Raw genomic sequence first — 21,103 nt, 5'->3', positions numbered from 1 at the left:
TATAAGTTTTACACGAAAATATGAACCGATCCTTCATCTTGGGCCCTAGCGGATTCTAAAAAAATATTGTGGATACTCTGGAACGACAAGCAGTAGGGAACCTCCCCTTGTTAGAAATGTTGAAATAAATTTACTACGGGCATTATGGATTTAATATATTTGCAAGGAACACAATCAAATGTAAATTACTAATTACTAAGTCACGAGTGAGGACCATCCTATTCATGAAGGCTGCAAAATACGAGGCAGGTATGCACAGAGAAAATACTTGATTTTAGAACAGGGAAAACTATCATGAAACGGATTAAATTTTCAATTAGATTTAAGACCATAATTATTGGAGGTAAATCTTTGATTTTTCCAATAGTACACATGCATTTATTTCTTACGCAATTCTAAAATGGATACATGCATATGTATGTACATCAATGATTTCAAAATTTGATTCTTAGTTGCACAAATCAATATAATAATTGAATTTGTCTATAGTTAGGCCGACATTTAATCAACTATGGAACGGGGTGCTGGTTCATATTTGTCGTGGCCATCGCTGCCTCCCATTCGGCAAGTAGTTGAATATTGCGGAGAGTCATAGGGTGGTCTAGACCCCTAGCCTTTTTCTCAACTGCGACAACTTCCCTCTTAATTTGCAGTGCCTCTTCTTTATTTCCAGCTTCCCACAGACTATCCGACAAGGCGGACCTAGTAGAAAGTGTGATTTTGTGTGCTTCTCCATATTTTGTTTTGAATGACTCGTGTAGCTCTCGGAGGTTCGTTATTGCTTCTGAATGTTTGCCAGCTGCCGTTAGTTCAAGGCTTGTCGCAAGTTTTCCAAATCTATCAAGTAGTGAGACGAATTCATCACCCTTGGCACCACTACTGGGTGCAATTGGTTCGTCTCCTATGACGGTTTTGACAAGTTCAATTAAATTTTGAACAGGTGTCTCTTCACCACAAACCATTTCTAGGATTTCCTCTAATGCCTCCCCGAAATCATCAGACTCAGATAGCTCGACCAATCGTCTTAATTTCGCTAAATCATTCTCGTCAGCGAAGGATTTCTCTGTCATGAACATGTCGGTCATTTTAGAGGAGATTGCGTCTAGTTTCTCTGGGTTCTGCGCTAATTTTTGTAAAGGCTTTTCTAAATCAATTGAGTTAAAAATATCTGAATTTGTTAATTGGTCTGAAAATATATTGATGAACGGTGTCAAATTTTTTTCAAGGTTTCCATCTAATTTGCCGTCCGTCACATTTAGACAAACTTTTGCTGCTTGAATACGCACTTTAAGTTCTTCTGCATACCTTTCATCGGCAATTTCGTTTGATGTCGGTGTAGCCAACATTGTTTCGAACGTTTCTATGGCATCCTGAAATTTTCCATTTTCAGTCAAAGCCCATCCAATACAAAACTGTATTAGACGAGCGGGTATACTTTCTTTTCCAAACAGAATAGATAGCAAATCGTAATTTGTTTTTGCAAATGCCACCAACTCAGTGACCATGGGTAGTTCCTTCATACGAGAAAAGATTTGGTGGGCCATGTTTGGCTTGGTAAAAACCGCTCTGTTTTTATCATGAGTTACTATAGAATCCCAAATGCTCATAACGTGTCGCAACTCTGGTGCTGTTGTTTTTTCGAGTTCCACTATTGGGATTAGAACATAACCTGCAGCATATTCTGAGTCAATTTTCGCTATTTTTTGAACCCTTCTATGAACGGATACCTCCTCGTAATCCAAGTTGATTAGAGAAAACTCTTGGAGTCTGAATAACCCGGCGTTAAAATATTTCAATCTTATATACTTGTCGTCTTCTGCTAGTTGGTCGACCTTCTGTAAAATTTCCACCAATTTCATAGGCCGTCCAAGCATCCCTAGGACATATTGGCCAACCAATTTGTTCAGATATTCAACCATAATTCCATCTGGCCTGACCAGACATAACACATCCATTATTTTCTGACTCATTTCTCCCTGTTGTCCATCCGCCTCTCGGATAAATTTCATTGTTTTGTTCACAACGAGGTAGATTGTTTCGTCGTACTTTGACAACTTCAATTTGTACTTAACAAGCTCTGCTTTATCCTGGTTAAATTCGGTAATATAGTCGGAAATCTTGTACCCTTTTCCTGCGGTTGAACAATTTTGTTGAGCACGAATATAAGCGACGGCCTGTGCACATGCTAAGGCATGATTTCCCAACAATTTACAAAGTAGCTGGACATCGGCATGGTCGACATTTTTAAGTGCATTGTGCACCAGTTTATAAGCATCTTCATCGGACAAGGATTGTAACTTGAGTTGCTCCGTTTCTCCATGGAGGAGATTAGCACGTCGGGTCGTGATGAGCACGGATGCTGATGAATCGGTAAATTCTTCGATGACTTCAGGAAATCCGTCGTACTCAGAATCAACGTTATCAATGACAACAAGCTAAGGGAATTTTCTGGGCAATAATTTGGCAGAAATATTATTTATAAGTTTGTCGACTGGGTAAGGTGTTCCAGAGCTATCTTTCACTTGCAAGCCTAGTTGTTCCGTGTATTGAGAGATGGAGGTGACGAGTTGATCATATGTGTCACCTTGGAACCAAGTTACAATTTGGGACGGATTTTCTTCTTGGATTTGTTCTACAAATTTTTTGCAAAGTTGAGTCTTGCCTTGACCACCCATGGCGCTGGTTACTACACAGGTTCTTTTCTCCTTGAAGTATTCCTTAACCTGCACAAGTTCGTTTTCTCGTCCTACGAATGTTCTAATTGGTGGGGTAATGTTAAATGATTTGTCTGCTTGGGATATATCGGTGGAGTTAGATGGTTGTTGCCTTGTGGGAGCTACGATTAAAGTAGTAGGATCACCAAGTTTAAGAATATTATCTGCAAGGTACACAAATAAAATCATTTCAGGCTACCCGGTCAAGGATTTTTCACGGAGCGTGACATCGCCCCAACCCAATCGATGGATGTCAAAACGTCATAAACATTAATATTTTTTAGCAAAATTTTAGGTAAAACAAATTTTATATAAAATTTCTGATTTGAGTACTTGGTCGAATCCGGGCATGCTCTATCCGGTTATTTGCATTTATTACGCTAATGTCAAAAAACTGTTTGTCATGATATTAGAGAACGTTGTTACGGTAAAGAAGGGTGCTTGGGTTATCAGAGCCCAATAATGTCACCCCTATCTGACACCTGGTAAAACCGAATGAGCTGCAGCCTTAAAAACATTGCGTTATGAAGCTTACGAGGGGAAATTAATTTGTGACGTGTTACTAAATGTGCCCACATTTCAGGTAATCGTAACTTTCAAATTTGAAACGCACATACTGGAATTTTTCTGTGCTCAATCTACTAATTAAGTAAAAATTCATTGAAAAAAACCTACAGTGCAGACTCCATATAGCCCGAGTCAGGGACATAGTCCCTGAATCAATAAGTCAGAGCCCACTTCTAATTTTTTTCCGACCGACATAATATCACCAACTTCCGTGTTGTGGATGGTTAAAAGTTTGTTAGATAGTTTCTACTATTTGGTACCAAATTTTTGAATTAGTCACAAATTATGTGCCTTGACCACCATGACCAGTGGGCTTCTTTAACATCGTGAAGTTCTAAGCTGTATGCATGTACTATCCAACAGTGGTTTTCACTTTTTCAGCCTCCATATCAAATTTCAGCTCAATATAACGATTTTGAAAAATCAGTATGGGTCACCCGATAGGGTCACTCTGGTTGCACTTTGCTCACTTTTAACTTCATATTCTTTAATTAGACCGACCCGACCCGTTACCCGCGGCAACCCTAGTTAATACAAGGAAGGCACGAGTTTCTCAATTAAGGTTACGTTACGTTTGTGGAAATTTCGAAATTTTATTTCAAAATTCTAGAGCTCTAGAGTAGCAAATTTGAGCAATTCCCGGGGTAGTAAGGGTTTTCAAATTTAAAATGAGTCGATAATATTTTACAACAGCACGTTATATGTACATATGTATGTACCTATAGTGTGAAAATTAAAAGAATAGTACGTTTTACTTATATACATACAAAGCTTGTGGCCGGCAGTACTCTTTTTTTACAAATCAAAACATTCATGCAGTGACCAAAGGTCTCGTTCATCTTACATAATTGAAAAAAAAATAAAACACTACAATTCCTCCACGGGTAACGATTTGTCTCCACATTATTTAGAGTGTAATTCTACGCAGTTGGCTGCATATGTATTTATTGTAGCGTATTTATTATAACCTATGACTTTATGCATGAATAAGAGAATTGAACTTATTGCGACGTGGTAGGATGACTGCGCATTATTGCAAAAATTGGATTAACAAATTTGCACTTGACTCTTGATAAGCTGTTGTGATAAGGTTTGTACATTTCGTATTCGTTCCAATGGAGTATGGTGTATGGAAATATGTATATTATGCTGTGATGCTGGTAAGGTTCAACGGCTTGGACAAATATGATAAATAACAATATTTTGCTCGTGTATTCATATTTGCAAAGATATTTATTTAATTAATCAGTAAATTTATTTCAGTTATGTACTAGGGTTGCCGCGGGTAGCGAAAATGCTACCCGTTACCCGACCCGCTACCCGCCGCACAACTACCCGTACCCGCACGGGTACCCGTGCGGGTACCCGTTACCCGCTACCCGTTATGAGAATTAAGTTAAAGCTAGCCAACCTTCAGAATAAATTTGATTTAATCAATTATTTGGGCTGTTCAGTAGTTTGAGATAATGCTATGCAAGTTACCAATGCCATAATTCGCTAGATGTCATTAGATGTTTCTGAAAGCAGACTTTTTGGCTTTTGGAACCTTTTTCAAACTACATCAGAATTTCTTAGCGAATTGTGTAAAAAATCAAGCCAAAAATTAGGAATTATCACTTATCTTTCCGTTGAATAGCCGGTTTAACGAAAACTATTGGGGGCAAAGTTCAAAGTCCACCATGGTTTTCGTCCAGTGGAGGAAAAACATGCAGAACATTTAAATACTTAAAACCTACAGTGCAGACTTGATATAGCCCGAGTCAGGCGTAAATCTGTTTTTAAACTAAAATTATTAAAACTTCGAATTCTTCAATTAAGAGCCTTTAGTAACCCATATACCAAAATTTATCCACCATCACTAAATGTAATCGGCTATCACTAAATTTTTGTTAGTGCACACATTTTTTTCCCTTGGTCACCAGTATCGACTGTGACCATAACTTTGAAACGAGTGTATATTTTTTCTTAAAACTTTCAGGATATTATGTTATCAATATTCGATGTAACATATGTAAATTCCAGCCACGCGGGTGACTAGGTTCATATACATTTGTTGGTGCACACATATTTTTCTCCCTGGTCTGGTCATCTTATTGGGTTGCCCAATAAGGTCCTCTAGATGAAAATTTTTCTTATTTTTCTTCGTATTATTCCATTAGGAGCTATTACCAACTTATCTACCAAATTTCAGCTCGATTTGAAGAATTGAAAAATTAGCATGGGTCACCCCATAGGGTCTGTCCAGGTGAAAATGTGTCGAATTTCAATTCATATTCTTCCATTGGTAGTCATTAACAACCTATGTACCAAATTTCAGCTTTATTGGCTAAGTTTTAAAAATCGGTATGGGTCACCCCCTAGGGTCCCTCCAAATGAAAATTTTTACAATTTTACTTTGTATTCCTTCATTAGAAACCATTATCAACCTCTACACCAAATTTCAGCTTTCTACAGCAATTTTGAAATTTTGATGCATAATACCCACCCAGATGACCCCCACCGGTCAACCACTTGACCGATTTCGCCCATCTTCGAACTTAACTCCTCCTTTGACCCTTACTACATTTGTGCAAAATCTCAAGTGGATCGGATTAGTTTTACGGCAGTTATCGCAAACCAGACAGACAGACAGACGGACAGACAGACAGACAGACAGACGGACATGACGGGTACATAAGCCCTGACTCGGGCTAAAAATTCATTCAGTTCGAGTTTAGTTTGACCATTAAAATTGAACGATACTTTCAATTCTCGGAATGTCACTCTTAAATCATCGAGCTGAACAAATGCGAGACCAAATATTTATTAATAATGCCATTGTACGGAGTCTGGAAACGTGTCGTGTACAGCTTTTATCTCAGCTTGTTCAAAATCCATCAGAACAGCTTATCTTCAAATTTAAGTTTCTCTTTGCTAAGTTACAGTTCGTAACAGTAATTTGACATCTTTAGTCTAAAATATAAGGGTAAAAAGAACAAAACAATCCTCCGAATTACTGCTGTGTAATATTTTGAATATTTTGGAATGTCCGCAGTGTATATTCGTCCCACGATGCACATGTATTGTGTATACGTGTGAACTCATATAGGTAAAATCAGTAATAATGTTACATGAAATTCGACGAGTTTCATGCCACCTAAATTCGACGACTTGCCTTTCTGACGAGTTTTTCATTCGACAAGTTGATTTAGACGACTTACCTTTTCGACGACATAGGATTCGACAAGTAACCCGTATCCCATAATACTTATGTATATATGTACAATATTCATATGTTGTCATGGAAACCAGACTAGTTTTTTTTTCAAATTTCACCTGCAGTCTGCACCCATTTTTCTCACCGTACACAGCTCAAATATTTATCTCTATATTCTCTGGAGGATGTATTAAACCCAAGAAATATTCATCATGGGAATTAGCTCGTTCATATGTAACATTTTAAATCCCTTACTTCAACCTCCCCCCGGAGAAAATGGGGCCGAAGGTGTGCGAAATACGGGGCAAATTTTGGCGATTAAGGCCATATCACGGCTCACCTTTTATCCCAGCCTGTTCCACAATGTCATCAAGGCTTGGACGTCAGAAAGGAATTGGTATGATCGGATCGACGAAAACGTGATACTCGGTGCCCTTCCGTTTCGTGGGATGGTGGATGAACTCAAAAGCGAAGGCGTCACGGGGGTCGTCTCGCTAAATAAGGATTTCGAGTTGTGGATGTTCTCGCATGGCAAAGAGGTGCTCATTTCGTATATTTTAAATATAAAATCGGTGATAAGTGTAATTTTATATTGGGATTTTGTTGAGTATAATATTTCTTAGTGATTTGTGATGTAGTTTTGCAAAGAGAATTCACTCACGCTGCATTTTTTCGTTAGCAAAAAATTTTATTGTTGTAAAATGTGTGCAATGTTTCATGAAAAATACTTTAAAGTCAGAAATTGTAAGTCAATGTTGTCCCCAATTTCATATAAGAAGATATGATATGCCGTGAAAACATAGAATTTTATTATTTGTCAATTCACGTAGGCCTTGGTAACTTTGTAAAATCCGCAAATTCTGTAAAGTTACAAACTTTCACAAAAATTTCTAAGGAAAATGAGCTTGCACAAATTTTTGTAAACTTATTCCTCAGATCAAGGGCACCCTTTTAGTTTGCAAAACTTTCTGATTTTACAAGTTTACTAATGACTGCATAAATTAGCTCAGTATTTTTATCACGTATTTTCAGGGCTGGGAGAAAAACCAGGTGCCCTTTTTGCAGCTAGAAACCCGAGATAATTTCGAGGCCCCGAGTCAATCAAAGCTGAAAGAAGGGGTCGACTTCATTATGAAATCGAGAGGGACGATCTACGTTCATTGTAAAGCTGGCAGGACGCGGAGTGCGACGTTAGTAGCGTGCTATTTGATGCAGGTAAATCAATATTCAGTAACTGCATGAATTTCACTCTGATAATTTATAGATATAAACTCTTGTATTTTTTACCCTGGTAGAAAAACAAGTGGACACCTTCCCAAGCGATAGCTCACTTGACGGAGTGCAGATCACACGTATTTTTAGGGCCAGCACAAGTAAAAGCAATCCGTACATATTACGAGGAGAATGTAGCAGAACGGATGCAACTGATGCAAGATGCACTATAATGTTTTTCAAATTTTCTTTGGAAATATAAAATTTCAAAAAGGAAAATATGTTAATATTTATTTCATGTTTCTACATAATCATATGTTTAAAGGCTAATAATATGTAAGGTAAAACACCCCAGCTCTCTACAGATCTGCTCAAGTTTAGGTAACGATTTGAAGCACCACTTCCGAATCAGTACAGCATAAATGGTATCGCAATGTAAGGTCACATAATGCACTATTATGAATCATAAGCTAAAAAATTAACTATACCTAAGGCAGTAACTGTCGTATTGCTAAAATATGCAAAATATATTTGCTCATATTTAAGTTAAAATTTTTAACTACTTCATATTTTTTTAGAATCTGAGTCGTCTGCATAAAAACGAGTTTCTCTCGTCGGAACAATTACCATCATACACTTTCTTGGGTACAATTGCCAATTAGTGTTTTTTTAAGAGTACCTCGAATCTTATTCGACCCGAAGGTGATGACTTCAGTCCGCATATTTTTCTCTACCGGGTTTGACCACGGACCTATGTACAGCGCCGGCCTGCAAACGCCTCTCTCCCCTTGCGAGACCAAGTAGCGAATCAAATCTGTCAAATAATAATGCAAAATTGGAAAAAAAAATTATTCATGTGCGAATTTAACGTGGGACAACCTACCCAAAATTTGCCACTGTCTGTTTTCATCGAGTTGCTTCTCCTCTCCCGGGGCCTGACCCCTCATACGCCGTCCGGTCGGGGTGGCATCGCGAAGTTCGTCCTCGTCAAAGATCTCTTTTATCAAAAATTGTCTCCCCATATGAACCGGACCGTTTGAACGGTACAGTTTCTCAGCACCGGTCCACGTTTTATGGCAAAAAGCGTGCGTGCGGGTAGTCTCGCCGATTTTTAGTGTCTGCGAAAACAAGCATAATTTCAAGAATTTTGCAAAGTACCTATCAGCACATACATACAAATTCTTCAAATAAATTGTGACTGAGAAATTTGCAAATTTCACGTGCAATTTTTATTTGAAGTTCTAACTCTGAACAAGCTAAAAGTGGCTACTGATTTATTCATGAGGATGATTTAATTTTGCAACTACCCATCAGCATACACAAATTCTGCTAATAAATTGTGACTGAGAAATGTGTAAATTGCACGTGCAATTTTTACTTGAGACTGAACAAGCTAAAAGCGATTACTGATTTATCTATGCATGAGGACGCCAGTGATCTACCCCTACATGTTTTTGGAATTAGAATAAAATAAAATTTCCATAATATTTACCAACGACATATAACTTGTTTTGGTGTAGTCCTCTCTCAACAATTTAGGCTCGATCCCATTAATAAGTCCCGTTCGTTTCCATTCCTTCAAAGTTTCCTTATCCAGGAAGTTTTGTACACAAGTAAAACGTTGAGCATCTTCAAGACCGTCGTCGCCTTGTCTGGGGGACAGAACCAGATTTTGAAAAACAAGACCGTCCGGTGATATGGATACATCCATCTGCCCAGAGTCCGAGGTTGCTTGAAATACCGCGGGAGAATGGGGTAAGCAGTGTGGTTGATTTTGGAAGTTGGCAACATTTAGCATATTTGGTAAGGTAGGTGAGTTAATGGCCCCTGACGGGTCAAGGGTCAACAGGTCCTTCAACCTTCCGAGGACATTGTTCCTTCCATGGATCCAAATCTCCTCATCTATCTGTCTGCACTCTTCCAAAGTTGGGTACACGTTATGGTCGGGAATTTGAGAATCATACATCTCCTCGTACCCTCGTTTATTGTGTCGTCTTTCGTACAGAAATTTAGACGCGCCTAAAATATGGGTGCAAAATAAGTATGTACGAAAAAATCGGAAAGATTTTGAAACTTGTCTAATTATATAACTCACGATAGATGGCCAACATTTTGACTGAGCAAATGGATCCGACCCCTTTGAAAGTTTGTATCAATTGCCCAACATCGCCAAAATCTAAGCGAATAATTGTACTGGATAATTTCGCTGCTACTTTTGCAATAGAAATCTCCCCCTGTTTGAATGCTGCTTTCCAACGTTTTTCACTAAATTGAACGCCATCCTGTAAAAATGTAAAAACTAGTAAAAATTGATTAAAAACTGCGATTAAAAATTGCAAAAAATAACGGGGAAACGGACCACGTGCTGATCTGTATTCTGCGGGATGGTGCTTTTCGTCAAGGCGGCCGCTATTTGCGCTGTGTCCATCCTAATCCCGCCAATATTTGAGTTTCTCACCGCCATGACGCACCTTTTGAACATTTCCTCATACTTTGTTTCCTCCTTTTGAGCTTCAATTATGAAGACTTCATAATCATCGGGCAAGTCAACATCGTCCCAGAAATTGTGAGCCAAACCATCCATTCGACCGGATAACTCGTTGAGAAATTGGGCTCGATAAGGCTCGTCGTTCTCGCGGCGAGAGTCATAGTTTCTCAATGTGGAATTTATTACGGCCATCATGGCCTCGTCCGGTTCGGGGAAGCGAGTCATAATTTCGTGGAAACTTGACGGAAATGACCACGGATTTATGTACGAGGTAGGATGGAACTTGGACATCATGAAGATGACGGCTCCTGACAAAATTGGGGAAAACTTGTTAAAGAATAATTCACAGTTTAAGAAATATTTATTATGATGGGAGAATTTTTATTTATTTTTTCATATTTTTTGCAGTCAATTAAATGTTAAACGTATGTAGTAGGCCTTTAAGATACATATTTGGCAACTTGTGGTGATGATGGAAATCTTGTAAATGTGTACATGTACCGTGTGCATGTCAACCTATTATTTCACAACTCATTTAGCAATGGTTTCCAAAATAAAAATAAAAACATGCATAGTTTTGGTGCAATTTGTTAATATATATTAACAATGTCGTACTTTTCTAACAAAAGTGTTACCAAATTTTTACAAGTTATGTTTGCGAGATTTTCTATGTATGTACGCGAAAGTTGCCGTGAGTGCGCCCAAAGTCATAGCAATGTGAAAAGCACTTGCACATTTTTACGCTTATCGGTAACTGATAATCAATTATATTCTGCATATGTAAAAGCTTAAATACGTACCTACTTACATACCTACGTATGTATTTGTATGTATCACTTGTATACATGCATAAATCAATGCTATGTACATACCTATGTAAGCATGCATGTATGCACATAATTTAAATTGTTATTACTAAATTAACTCACGTTGTATAATTTTGACCATGTTGTCTCTCGCAATTTTGTCCAAAATGATAATCTTGCGACACTCCGAGTGAACCATTGCTTTCCAAACGAATTGAATTGTTGAGGCGAGATCTCGCTGATTAAATGCGGTAGCCCATGCGACAGGTTGAATCCGAATTTCAAAAATATTACCAGATTTCGCGAGTGCACTGGGAATCTGTAAATATGGAAGTGTTGCAATTTTTGCTTTAAGAAAAAAACTATTTTTGCGTGGAATGAGGTAAACTATTTTTGCCATATATTTTCAAATTAGTCTAATTTGAATTTAGTGAGTATAAATTTGCATAAAAGATTTTGCTAATTTGAACTTACCCCGCTAATTAGTAACCAGTATTTTAGAAAAGGCTCAAAATATATGATATGCTCGTTTCCCGTCTTTTTAGTCAGTGATGATTCTGGCTCCATCTTTGCAAAATATTTCCTCGACTCGCGAATTTCTTGGGGGAAATTTTCATCCATAAATTTCTGCGTTATGGACTGTTCCCTGGGGCGTTTTTTCCCTCGGGGTAACATCATTGTTGCAGAGTCTTAAGAATTTTAAGGAACTTTAAAATTGGTTGCAAAACGAGTTGTAAAATTTCGAACAAATCAATTAGAAACTTTTTGTAAACGTATTGGGCGTCACAAATAGTTTGGAAAGTAATCTTACAAAGGACACTCGCGACCTGTCGTTTGAGTCCAAGTTACCCACCATGTTTTTTTGAAGCTACTAGGACCCCAGATGAAAGATCCATTCATATTTCGGTGTTAATCTCATATTTGGCGGGATGGCGTAGCGCCGAACTTAATAATCTGCATTTTCGACCAAATTCATACCTCCATAACTTTCAAGATTTCTGTTGAATTTTCAAAATTGTGTGCTCAAAATGTTCATAAAAGTAGAAGTTTTAGGGAAAAAATCAAAAAGCAAACTTTCAAAATTTTCGAGATATTTTTTTCAACGAACTCCTACATATGTTCAATCAAATTGCGAAATTTTGCAAGAAATTGAAACTCAATTTTTTTTTAATTTCATTGCATTCCCCATACGCAAGTCCTGTTCTTTTGAAAGAGAAAACGGATGGGACTTGGCGATTTTGTGTTGATTTGAGGCACATTAATAGATATACAGAGAATGACAGCTTTCCCATTCCACGCGTTCATGACATTCTCCGTAGGTTGGCCAACGCAAAGTATATCAGTACGATGGATGCAGAGAAAGGGTACTGGCAGATTCCTATGGATCGTAAAAGCCGGAAGTACACATCCTTCTGTACCCAAAGGGGTCTTTATGAGTTTAACATGATGTGCTTCGGACTCAAGAATGCTGCGGCGTCCTATCAATGGGTGATGAACGAGCTTCTTGCGGGTCTCGATTAATTTGTGTAATTTATCAAGATGAGCTGAACTTCTTGTCATAATTTTAGTCAAAATTTATGAAAATCCGTCCAGGATTTCAAAAGTAATGGCGGGTTTACAATTAAAAACCATCAAATTTGGCGAATTTGGCCCCACGACAAATTTGGGGCCAAATATGAGTTTAACACGGAAATATGAATGGATCCTTAATCTGGGGTCCTAGTAGATTTAAAAAAACATAGTGGGTACCCTGGACTCAAACGACAGGTCGTGAGTGTCCCTTGTTAGTAGCATGTCGATTTACTGTGTAAATTTGCACAAAGTAAAACTTCCTTCACTTACAACCACACAATTTTGCTAAATTTTGCAACATACGTTGGTCTGGTAAATTTAAAAGTCGCCGTGAGTACTCCCAATAAGAACTAAATCGGGGGTCTATTTTCTTTGACAATATTTTAATTTTGACACCACTGGCCATCAAATTTTGCTATTTTTCCCTTCAGCTCTGTAACATTATTTGACAGGCTCACCTTGAAAAGTGCGATTTGTGTCACTTATTGCATGCGTTCTTCGAATGCTAGATTTAAAGTTTTGGATCATCGACAATTTAGTTCCTTCTTCCGTTAGTTTCCCATCATTGGCCAATCTCTTAAATACCTTCAACATTGCAGGGTTACCACCACAGAAGTCAGCAATTCCGTTTGGGAAATTGTTCAATTCGGGTGCAAATTTTAAGACTTGTTCAGCCTCAAGTGGCTTAATTTGTATGGCCAAATCAAAATCGCCCCATCCTTTTGTTTCGTCTGTTATTACAATCATTTTGTAATAATACTCTTTCTGAAACTTTTGGCAAAGAGTAAAGTATTCTTCCCACAATTCGTTTGCCAAACTGAATCCATCCAAAATTAAGAAATCCGGCTGACTGTTAAGCAATTTAATTACCAAATCATACGGTTGTATTCCTCCAAACGAAATATCCAAATTATCACATGTTTCAGCCAAGGAGCTTGAAAAATTTTGGAAATCTAGCCATATTGTGATCTCCCTGGGACTTTCTGGTGCACCTTGGAAGTAGATGTTTAGCAGCCGTTTCACAAAGTATGTCTTTCCGATACCAATTTCACCATAAACCAGAAGACTTTGATTATCGTAAAATATTTCGGATGCGGTTAAAATTTCTTTTAGACGTGGAATGTGGCCGGGTTCTGTGAGATAATAAAACAAAATCAGTGATTAAATTCAACAATTAATTAGTTGACAGGTTGAAAAGCAGGTGTAAGATAATCTTTCGACGTCACAGCTCGTTACAACTTGAGCTATACTTTCACGCAGAAATTTATTTATCGACATTAACGTTGCTACCGCTTGGTGTTCAAATTATACCGGACCGTAAATATCTGCTACCTAAGTATATGGTAAACTTTAATACCGCTCCAATACTGTACTGTATTACTTATCATTATCTTTTGTCGTCATACATGAAGAGCCCTTTGTGTTATTAAGTAGCTTCAGCTACTTTATGCGAAGACTTTGTCTGTCTGTCTGTCCGTCAGCAGGGTAACGGAAGAACGGATTGAGATAATCGAAATCGGTTTGCGGCATCATACATCTGACTCTAGGGGGAGGATCCTTTCAACTTTTGGGGGCAACCCCCCTTGGCGCCAGGGGGTATGGCCGGGGTAAAATGAGATTCTTAGTGCAATTTAATATATAGGCGAAATAGAGCAAAATTAAATGTTCCCGAGTTGTGCCACACCCCCTCACACCCAGGGGGTGTGGACGGGGTAAAATGAGACTTTTACAAAAATTGAATCTATAGATGAAATATAGTGAAATTAAGTGTTCCCGCGATGTCGTGGGAGTGGTTGGGGCGAAGTGAGTCTGAAGCTACTTCCTTATGTGCGTTTACGACGGTTTATTTGAATACTCAATTTGTGAGATTATTCTTACAATCTCCTTTTCCAACGTGCTTAATATGTATTCCTTACCGTCTTTGTCAACAAATTCTGGTCGAGGGCAGGACGACTTTCTCAACATGTTATCTATCGTTTAGAAGATACATTAAAATAAATTTACACTAAATAGTATAAGCTTAGTTTTGATCAAACGCCGTACCCCTTGCCGTCCACATTCCATTATATTCCAATATTTTTAGCAACTGTCCTAGCGTTGCCTTCCCGTCATGTATTGTTATCCAGTAATGTATTATCTTTGCAATTCGTAGTTTCACATCATTCTGTTTTTTGAAGATGAAACAATACTTTGTATCAATATCGAACAGTTTTGATAACCGGGAACCGTCGTCGTCCGAACGATAATGCTGTAAATATACAAGTAGGTATTATCATATTTTTGGTTTAACTAACCGATTTAAAGATTTAATCCAGTTAATTTCTTACCTCTGATAATTCATCGGCTATAATTGGAAGCAATTTCTTGAAACAGTTTTTTAACAGGTAGCCCTCCATTTAGCTGCAATGTTAAAAATCTGATCGGTATTTCTCGGTGTTAAAGTTGCTATCAAAATTATCCAAAAATGTTAAAATTTCACTTTACCATCCAGGTATTACAACGAGGTATTAATTAGCAATGCCGCTTTTATAGAGCCAAATCTAATTCCTGCTTAATATTTTTTGAATACTTTAATCTCTAAGAGTGCGAATGAGTGAAATTATTTTGGAATGAATTTACTCACTTGGTTTCAATTGGTATTTTACTCTCGTATTAACATGGCAGCCTTGCAAATGCGTAGTGGTTATGATCTCGCAACTAGTACAAGAGGATGAACAAACAAGATAAAATGTACAAGTATAAAATGACCAGTATACCTACATAAATGACGCATAGACAGAGACAATCATGATACAGACAAGCAAACAATTTTACAGTAAGTTATATAAGTGCAAAATTTCTCTGTGAACGTAAATTTTGCTTGATCCCGTGAGTTATCAATATGAACAAATAATTGTTTTTTATCTCTGCACAATTACTTCTTATCAGGAGCCGTGGAAGTCGTGGGGATATTTGGGGCATATGAATAACAAGATTGGGGGTGGAGAGGTTTATCAAGGTTTGACGATGGGGAAATTGTACTCAACATCTCACCCTTCCGCGGCCATTGCTCGTTATCACATTATCAACCACGTCGGCAACATTTATCCACTCTATTTATTCTTTTATTTAAGCATCTATTTATTGCGAAGTTGTCCTGAATGAGTTACAAAATCCATAAGCGATTTCACCTCAACTCGTCCACTCTCATTGCCATGGGTTGCCAAATCACTCGCGAAAAAAGATTACAAATTATTACAATTCTATGCAACGAACCATTCATATTAAGAGAAAGGTGCCAATTTGTTGCGCACCTGGGACCCGCAGAAATTCCAGCGGCCGATATACTGCGTTGGGGTGCAAGCCAGTCAAATATGACGGGATTTGAATTATTCTCCGAAATTATGGATTCCTGGTTAAGCACGAATGGCAACGAAGCCACCGTAGAGAAATTGATAGAATGCCTTACCGCCATGGGGAATGGTACTAAATCCTGTACAGGTAATACAAAAACAAATAAAATCAGTTTTAGAGTAAATGTTTGTGCTTAGTAACCTTGTAAAATCCGGAAATTTTGTAAAATACATAATTTTAAAAACCTGTACAAAATAAGAAGGCACTCTTGATCCGAATAAGTTGTAAAAAAATTGTCGTCTGATTTTCTCAAGCTAAAAGTTTGTAAGTTTATTAGTTTCACAAAATACAGTTACAAAATAGTTACAAGTTACAAAAATACTGCATGAATTGCGTAAGCCGTTAAGTCCTTATATTTGTCTACACAGAAAAAATCGAACTACTTGGAACCCAGGCTCAAAAAAGTTGTGGATTTGGGGATGATTACGACATAGTTTTGATCGACACTTTCAGCCAATTACACTCTTTTTTTCACCCAGAAATGCAATATTTATTTGTGACGAAATACTATAAAAGATTCGATAGTGCAACTTTCTTCAAGTTAACGGAGGACACAGTCCTACAATTTGCACGGCAATATTGCGCCTCAACTTCAGAAAAATATCCAAGTTTGGGGGACAGTGAGAAGGAAATATTTCACTCTCGTCATGGGGACTTGCGTGTAGTTTTACGAAATAAAGATGGCGGTAAATTTGTTGTCGGAATGGTGAACGGGTGTGTGAGGAGCTTGATAGATCCGGGGGAAAATTGGGACTTGCAAAATTTTAGGACATTTTGGGAACATTTGAGGAACGATAATTTCGCTAGAGTTGTCCAAGAGACGAGGTTAATTCTGTTTGAGAAGCTTTTATTAGCTAAGGAGATTTACGGATCAGATGAATAGTAATTGATTTTTAATTTTTATTTTTATTAAGTAATTCAATAAAAAATTCGTACGCATAAATTAGATTCTTAAGTTTACTGAAAATCGTCCATATCCTGAAAAGAAATCGCAAAACCTCGCTAACAGTGTGTCACTGTAGTGAAGTGAAGCATGCAAAAATGTATGGACGCATTGAAACTAAAATGGTACCAATTTGTCCCTAACCCATAGTTGATTTTGGGGTACTTATTAATGAGTTGTTTTGTGACCAACAGAAAATAATTATAAAAAAATCATGAACGAAACATATGTGGCATCAGTGGCAAAAAATACTTTAATTTTATATAACAAGTCTCCTATTCAGATAATTTAAACATCTAAAAGTGTTTAACTTTTGTTAAATAATTAATAGATTAACTCCATTATTAAGTTACTGCATGCATGCTTAGATTATGTAAATATTTACTCTTCTAATTCACTACATATAAAGTCACAAATTATGTGTAACGAAATTCTAAAATTCGCATGTAAACAATTTAGGAATATTAATCAACCTAATTCGTGCGCACCAATCAATAGAATTATTAAATTCTTAATTTCTTTGGCTGATATACATACGTATGTATTTATGTATGTATGTATAATGTGTAATTATTTAAGGGAACGTATGCTAGTTGGTATTTACATGCACGTGTTTCTTGCCCATATCGGCATCTCACTGAGTTCTGGAGAAATTGCCACATGTGCACTTTTGCCCAACCTTTCATTTATTGACGTGGAATTACTTCAATATTGACACCCACACATGACCATCAATTGAACTGCACGCCGAACTTCCATATGTACATATGCTAACATAAATATGCAAAACGGATGGTAAATTTTAGTCAAATTGGCCACTATAATGTAACAACTTGGAATTATTGAGTGCCCCTTTCTAAACAAACATTAAACATTTTATGTCGTTATAATTGAATTAATCCTTTTAAGTTTAGTCAGCCCCGCCCCAAATTATGCAACCATTTAAAATTTTGTTGCGTAATAAATACATACGCTCTTAGAAATCTGGGAAAGTCACACATAAATAATTTCTAGTTTTTAAAATAGCTACGGCTCTATAGTAAAATTGCACCGATGCGTAAAAATCTTCTAGTTCTGAGATAAAACCTTGCCGCCGAAATCTTACTAGAATACCGTATTACTTTAGAAACATTACGTTGGTGAAGTAAGATATTTGGATTAGTGCTTGGTATTATTTTAAAACAAGATTTCTAAGAGTGTACTTGAAAAGCTTAACGTTTTATGCTTTTTACTATACAATTCATACAAATTCTTTCGTGGATAAGGTAGCCCCTCGTTATTTTAAACCAGAAGCTACCCGGATCCATGGAGGCGATTGATCTGTCCGGAACTGAGCTAATTTTCACAGGAGCGGTAAGAATGAGAATTATTACTACGTTTCCAATTAAACATTTTTATCAATTGCAAAGAACGAAGCTGGTTTTGAGGACATTGGGAACTTATCGATCACGTCCAAATCAAATAATTACAGCGCAGCGGTAAATTTAGTGTTGGAGTTGCAATTCATGATGAACTTTAAGTAAATATTTTCCTAAAAATTCCCATAATCTTACATTCCGTCCTTTATTTTCGAACTTTGTTATTATTTTTCAGGATAAAAATTATTCCAGCCTACGACTACTTCCCCGACTTTCCAGAAATATTTAATTTCACAAATTCGACCATAGCGTATCACTTAATTACTGGCAGAGCAGACATTGCGATCGGGAGTTTATACCACATTCTACCCCGTGCAAAGTTCGGGTGCCCAGTGATCACTTATCATACAGAAGGGTAACATTTGTGCTACACTCTTAAAAATAATGTTCCTCTTGTCGAAAAGTAAATGTCCTCTAAATTCAAAAATATGTACGTAAACTACTCTAACTCCCGAGCAAACTTCACTCTTTATCAGGGGATGTAACGTTACTCTTGATTTAGCATAAACACCTTACAGTAGAGGTCCCCCAACATATGCTCACAGATTTGGACCAAACTAACGTCAATCGATCACAAATATAATTAGTGTGAAATTCGCAAATAGCAATATCTGCCAATTCGAAGGTTTGGCGGAGATATTTGCATCCAACGAGGGAAAATTGAGCAGCAAATTTTGAAAATGAAAAATTTGCCAGCCTTCGGGGTGCCGGGTTTCTCCTCTTTTTATGCAAATATCTCCGCTAAACTTGAGCATTGGCAGATAGTGCTATTTACAAATTTCATACCAATTAAATTTGTGATCGATTGACACGAGCTTGGTCCAAATCTGTGAGACCTCCACTGTAAGAGTACATTTGTTTTTCAAAAGAGCAACATTATTTTCAGGAGAAAATTCCAGGAACTAATTTGACAACTTTTCGTAACTAGAATTCACGTCTTCTTCCAACAACCAACTAATATAATGGAACAGGGGGATGTATTTCAAAAACCGATAAAACTCGATCTCGCCGTGGGTATGGTCTTAACATTGTTTGGGATTGGAACGCTAGCGGAATTCTCAAAATGTCTCAAAGTTTCTGGGGTACATTGTATCCAATATTTACTGAAAGGATGGGAATGGGCAGTTGCAACGTTGTGCTCACAAGGTTGTATGTACAATTTATTAAAAAATGCAGTACTGTATTTTGAAAAGTTACGAATTTGCTTTTAAATTATCAGCTGTTCAAAATAAAAAATGGGTTGGCCGACGGGACTATGTCAAGATAATGCTCTTCTTGGGCATGATGTTATCCGTTTGGCTCAATGTGTACTACTCGGCCGCAATTTTGTCATATTTTACCAGAGAGGAAGAAATTATTCGCAAATTTGCAGACTTAGCACCAGCCGGCTTCAGTATTGATGCTTTTTACAGTGTCAAATCCACCTTTCCCAGAGAGTCGGAAAATGTAAGGTTTTATTTACTCTGCACTCTAATTACATAATTCTGAGACAAATCACGTCTGTAGTCCTTTGTACTTGCGTGACGATTAACGAGACGTTTTGTCACCAAGGGAAAATACCTAGTCAAAAAAATATTTACGTAACAGACGTGACGTCGTTACGTAAAAATTGATTTTCTTTTTATAATCCGAGTATACATTTATTTGTAAGTATTTTTTAACATAAAATTGTTGATTTTTTAAATAACGACGTCATGTTTGTTGAGTTTATGAGTTTTTGACTTATTTCTCACTGGTAACAAAACGTATGTATCCTGATTCATTACCCAAGAATATAGCATATGTAAACAGCCGCCTGCGACGATTTGTGTCCAAATTCTATTTGGTGTTTACTGCGTGCATTACCAAAAATTTTGATAAAATTACGGAATATATATTGGTATTGTGCACAGCAAACTAATTCTTACCCTATTGTCCTTTATTCAAATAGCACCCCTTGATACAATTTCTCGGCGTGGGCTATCGGACTTCCATCCAGTTAGTGTATGCAGGGAATCATGCCCACTTGGACAGTTCGGAATCATTTTTTAAATATTCGGCCAAAGTGGGAAAGTCAGTTGAGAAAATCTGCACCGTTTCTAGACTCCCATTTAATACGGGAAACCTTCGTGGCGGATTTTATTGCAGGTTTGGATTTCCGTATGCAGAAGAATTTGCTGTCGGGTATATACATGCATATTGCGGAGATTGCGAATTAAGAGCTTCTGCACTAAATTCTACCGTACTGTAACAGTAATACTGTCTCATTTACGCTAATGCCAAATTTAACGTTTGCGTGAAAATTTAGTTTAAAAACCTTAATTTGTAATCTCCCTAAATTTCATTAAAAGCAAGTTTTCAAATGGGTGAGACATTAAAATTACTGATTTTCACGTTTTTTTTGTTGGTAACCAGGATTCACAAACTTCGCGAAGCTGGGATAATTAAGAGATACTTGACAATAGAAAAAATAGCGGTAACCATTACCTGCACTGCAACCGTAAGGAAGAAGTATCACGATAACTTGGGCCTCAAAGAAGTTTGGATTTTGTACAAGTTTTACATTTCAGCCTCGCTTATCTCTTTGTTTTTTACCATAATAGAATTCCTATTCGTCCACTCTAAGAAATTTTATTACCGGATTTTCGCCAACCGGTGACTCTACCGCATAGTGTGACCATAAATACGCTATCCTTACGTCCCCGCCGATTTTTAAGAAATAAATTTTTAAAATGGAAAAATTGCAAGTTAACAGGGTAACTTTTACTCCACATCTTTGTCCAACAACCTACAAATACATACATATAATGGAACA

General features: G+C 37.2%; 4 protein-coding genes across 7 annotated transcripts; 2 read left to right on the top strand and 2 right to left on the bottom strand.

Moving 5' to 3' along the window:
- Positions 1–319: 319 nt before the first annotated feature.
- Positions 320–2,126, bottom strand: LOC118439201. Of its 2 annotated transcripts, XM_035860312.1 has the most exons (3): positions 1,728–2,126; positions 1,306–1,669; positions 320–1,144 (listed from the first exon to the last, which is right to left on the bottom strand). In XM_035860312.1, exons 2-3 carry the CDS (start codon positions 1,310–1,312, stop codon positions 510–512), a joined length of 642 nt encoding a protein of 213 aa, XP_035716205.1. In that variant the 5' UTR covers positions 1,313–1,669; positions 1,728–2,126; the 3' UTR covers positions 320–509. The 2 variants fall into 2 exon arrangements, with proteins under 2 accessions (XP_035716205.1, XP_035716204.1); XM_035860311.1 differs by having other exon boundaries at positions 1,306–2,126.
- Positions 2,127–6,602: 4,476 nt separating this feature from the next.
- Positions 6,603–7,963, top strand: LOC110860322 (phosphatidylglycerophosphatase and protein-tyrosine phosphatase 1). The gene is made up of 3 exons (XM_022109366.2): positions 6,603–7,016; positions 7,510–7,692; positions 7,773–7,963. The coding sequence occupies exons 1-3, from the start codon at positions 6,690–6,692 to the stop codon at positions 7,920–7,922; spliced, it is 660 nt and encodes a 219-aa protein (XP_021965058.1). The 5' UTR covers positions 6,603–6,689; the 3' UTR covers positions 7,923–7,963.
- LOC110860321 lies at positions 7,954–15,271 on the bottom strand. Of its 2 annotated transcripts, none has more exons than XM_022109365.2 (13): positions 15,179–15,271; positions 15,040–15,102; positions 14,883–14,955; positions 14,599–14,803; positions 14,472–14,525; positions 13,014–13,688; positions 11,458–11,672; positions 11,107–11,302; positions 10,049–10,485; positions 9,785–9,971; positions 9,182–9,708; positions 8,573–8,807; positions 7,954–8,503 (listed from the first exon to the last, which is right to left on the bottom strand). In XM_022109365.2, the coding sequence occupies exons 3-13, from the start codon at positions 14,949–14,951 to the stop codon at positions 8,319–8,321; spliced, it is 2,985 nt and encodes a 994-aa protein (XP_021965057.2). In that variant the 5' UTR covers positions 14,952–14,955; positions 15,040–15,102; positions 15,179–15,271; the 3' UTR covers positions 7,954–8,318. The 2 variants fall into 2 exon arrangements, with proteins under 2 accessions (XP_021965057.2, XP_035716143.1); XM_035860250.1 differs by having other exon boundaries at positions 15,040–15,105; positions 15,179–15,269.
- A 392-nt stretch (positions 15,272–15,663) lies between these two features.
- Positions 15,664–21,040, top strand: LOC110860371. 2 transcript variants are annotated; one of them, XM_035860219.1, is made up of 8 exons: positions 15,664–16,035; positions 18,182–18,244; positions 18,301–18,410; positions 18,485–18,664; positions 19,238–19,455; positions 19,529–19,755; positions 20,240–20,472; positions 20,704–21,040. In XM_035860219.1, the coding sequence occupies exons 1-8, from the start codon at positions 16,015–16,017 to the stop codon at positions 20,945–20,947; spliced, it is 1,296 nt and encodes a 431-aa protein (XP_035716112.1). In that variant the 5' UTR covers positions 15,664–16,014; the 3' UTR covers positions 20,948–21,040. The 2 variants fall into 2 exon arrangements, with proteins under 2 accessions (XP_035716112.1, XP_021965100.2); XM_022109408.2 differs by having other exon boundaries at positions 15,666–16,035; positions 16,317–18,244.
- Positions 21,041–21,103: the final 63 nt, after the last annotated feature.

The sequence above is a fragment of the Folsomia candida genome, unplaced genomic scaffold (genome assembly GCF_002217175.1).
Source record: "Folsomia candida strain VU population unplaced genomic scaffold, ASM221717v1 Fcan01_Sc031, whole genome shotgun sequence".
NCBI lineage: Eukaryota > Metazoa > Arthropoda > Collembola > Entomobryomorpha > Isotomidae > Folsomia > Folsomia candida.
The sequence above is the reverse complement of the archived record's forward strand: the minus strand, read 5'-3'. Positions and strand labels throughout refer to the sequence as shown.

Excerpts from the sequence above, each read along its gene's own strand:
- LOC110860322 (XM_022109366.2), top strand. The coding sequence starts at position 6,690 with ATGGGAATTAGCTCGTTCATATGTAACATTTTAAATCCCTTACTTCAA. Across the intron at positions 7,017-7,509 it reads TGTTCTCGCATGGCAAAGAG|GGCTGGGAGAAAAACCAGGT; the intron begins GTGCTCATTTCG and ends ACGTATTTTCAG. Across the intron at positions 7,693-7,772 it reads TAGCGTGCTATTTGATGCAG|AAAAACAAGTGGACACCTTC; the intron begins GTAAATCAATAT and ends TTACCCTGGTAG.
- LOC110860371 (XM_035860219.1), top strand. The coding sequence starts at position 16,015 with ATGGTACTAAATCCTGTACAG. Across the intron at positions 18,665-19,237 it reads ATCACTTATCATACAGAAGG|AATTCACGTCTTCTTCCAAC; the intron begins GTAACATTTGTG and ends TTTCGTAACTAG. Across the intron at positions 19,456-19,528 it reads TGCAACGTTGTGCTCACAAG|CTGTTCAAAATAAAAAATGG; the intron begins GTTGTATGTACA and ends TTAAATTATCAG.
- LOC110860321 (XM_022109365.2), bottom strand. The coding sequence starts at position 14,951 with ATGGAGGGCTACCTGTTAAAAAACTGTTTCAAGAAATTGCTTCCAATT. Across the intron at positions 11,673-13,013 it reads CACAAATCGCACTTTTCAAG|ACTCTGCAACAATGATGTTA; the intron begins GTGAGCCTGTCA and ends AAAATTCTTAAG. Across the intron at positions 9,709-9,784 it reads CAAAATGTTGGCCATCTATC|GCGCGTCTAAATTTCTGTAC; the intron begins GTGAGTTATATA and ends CCCATATTTTAG.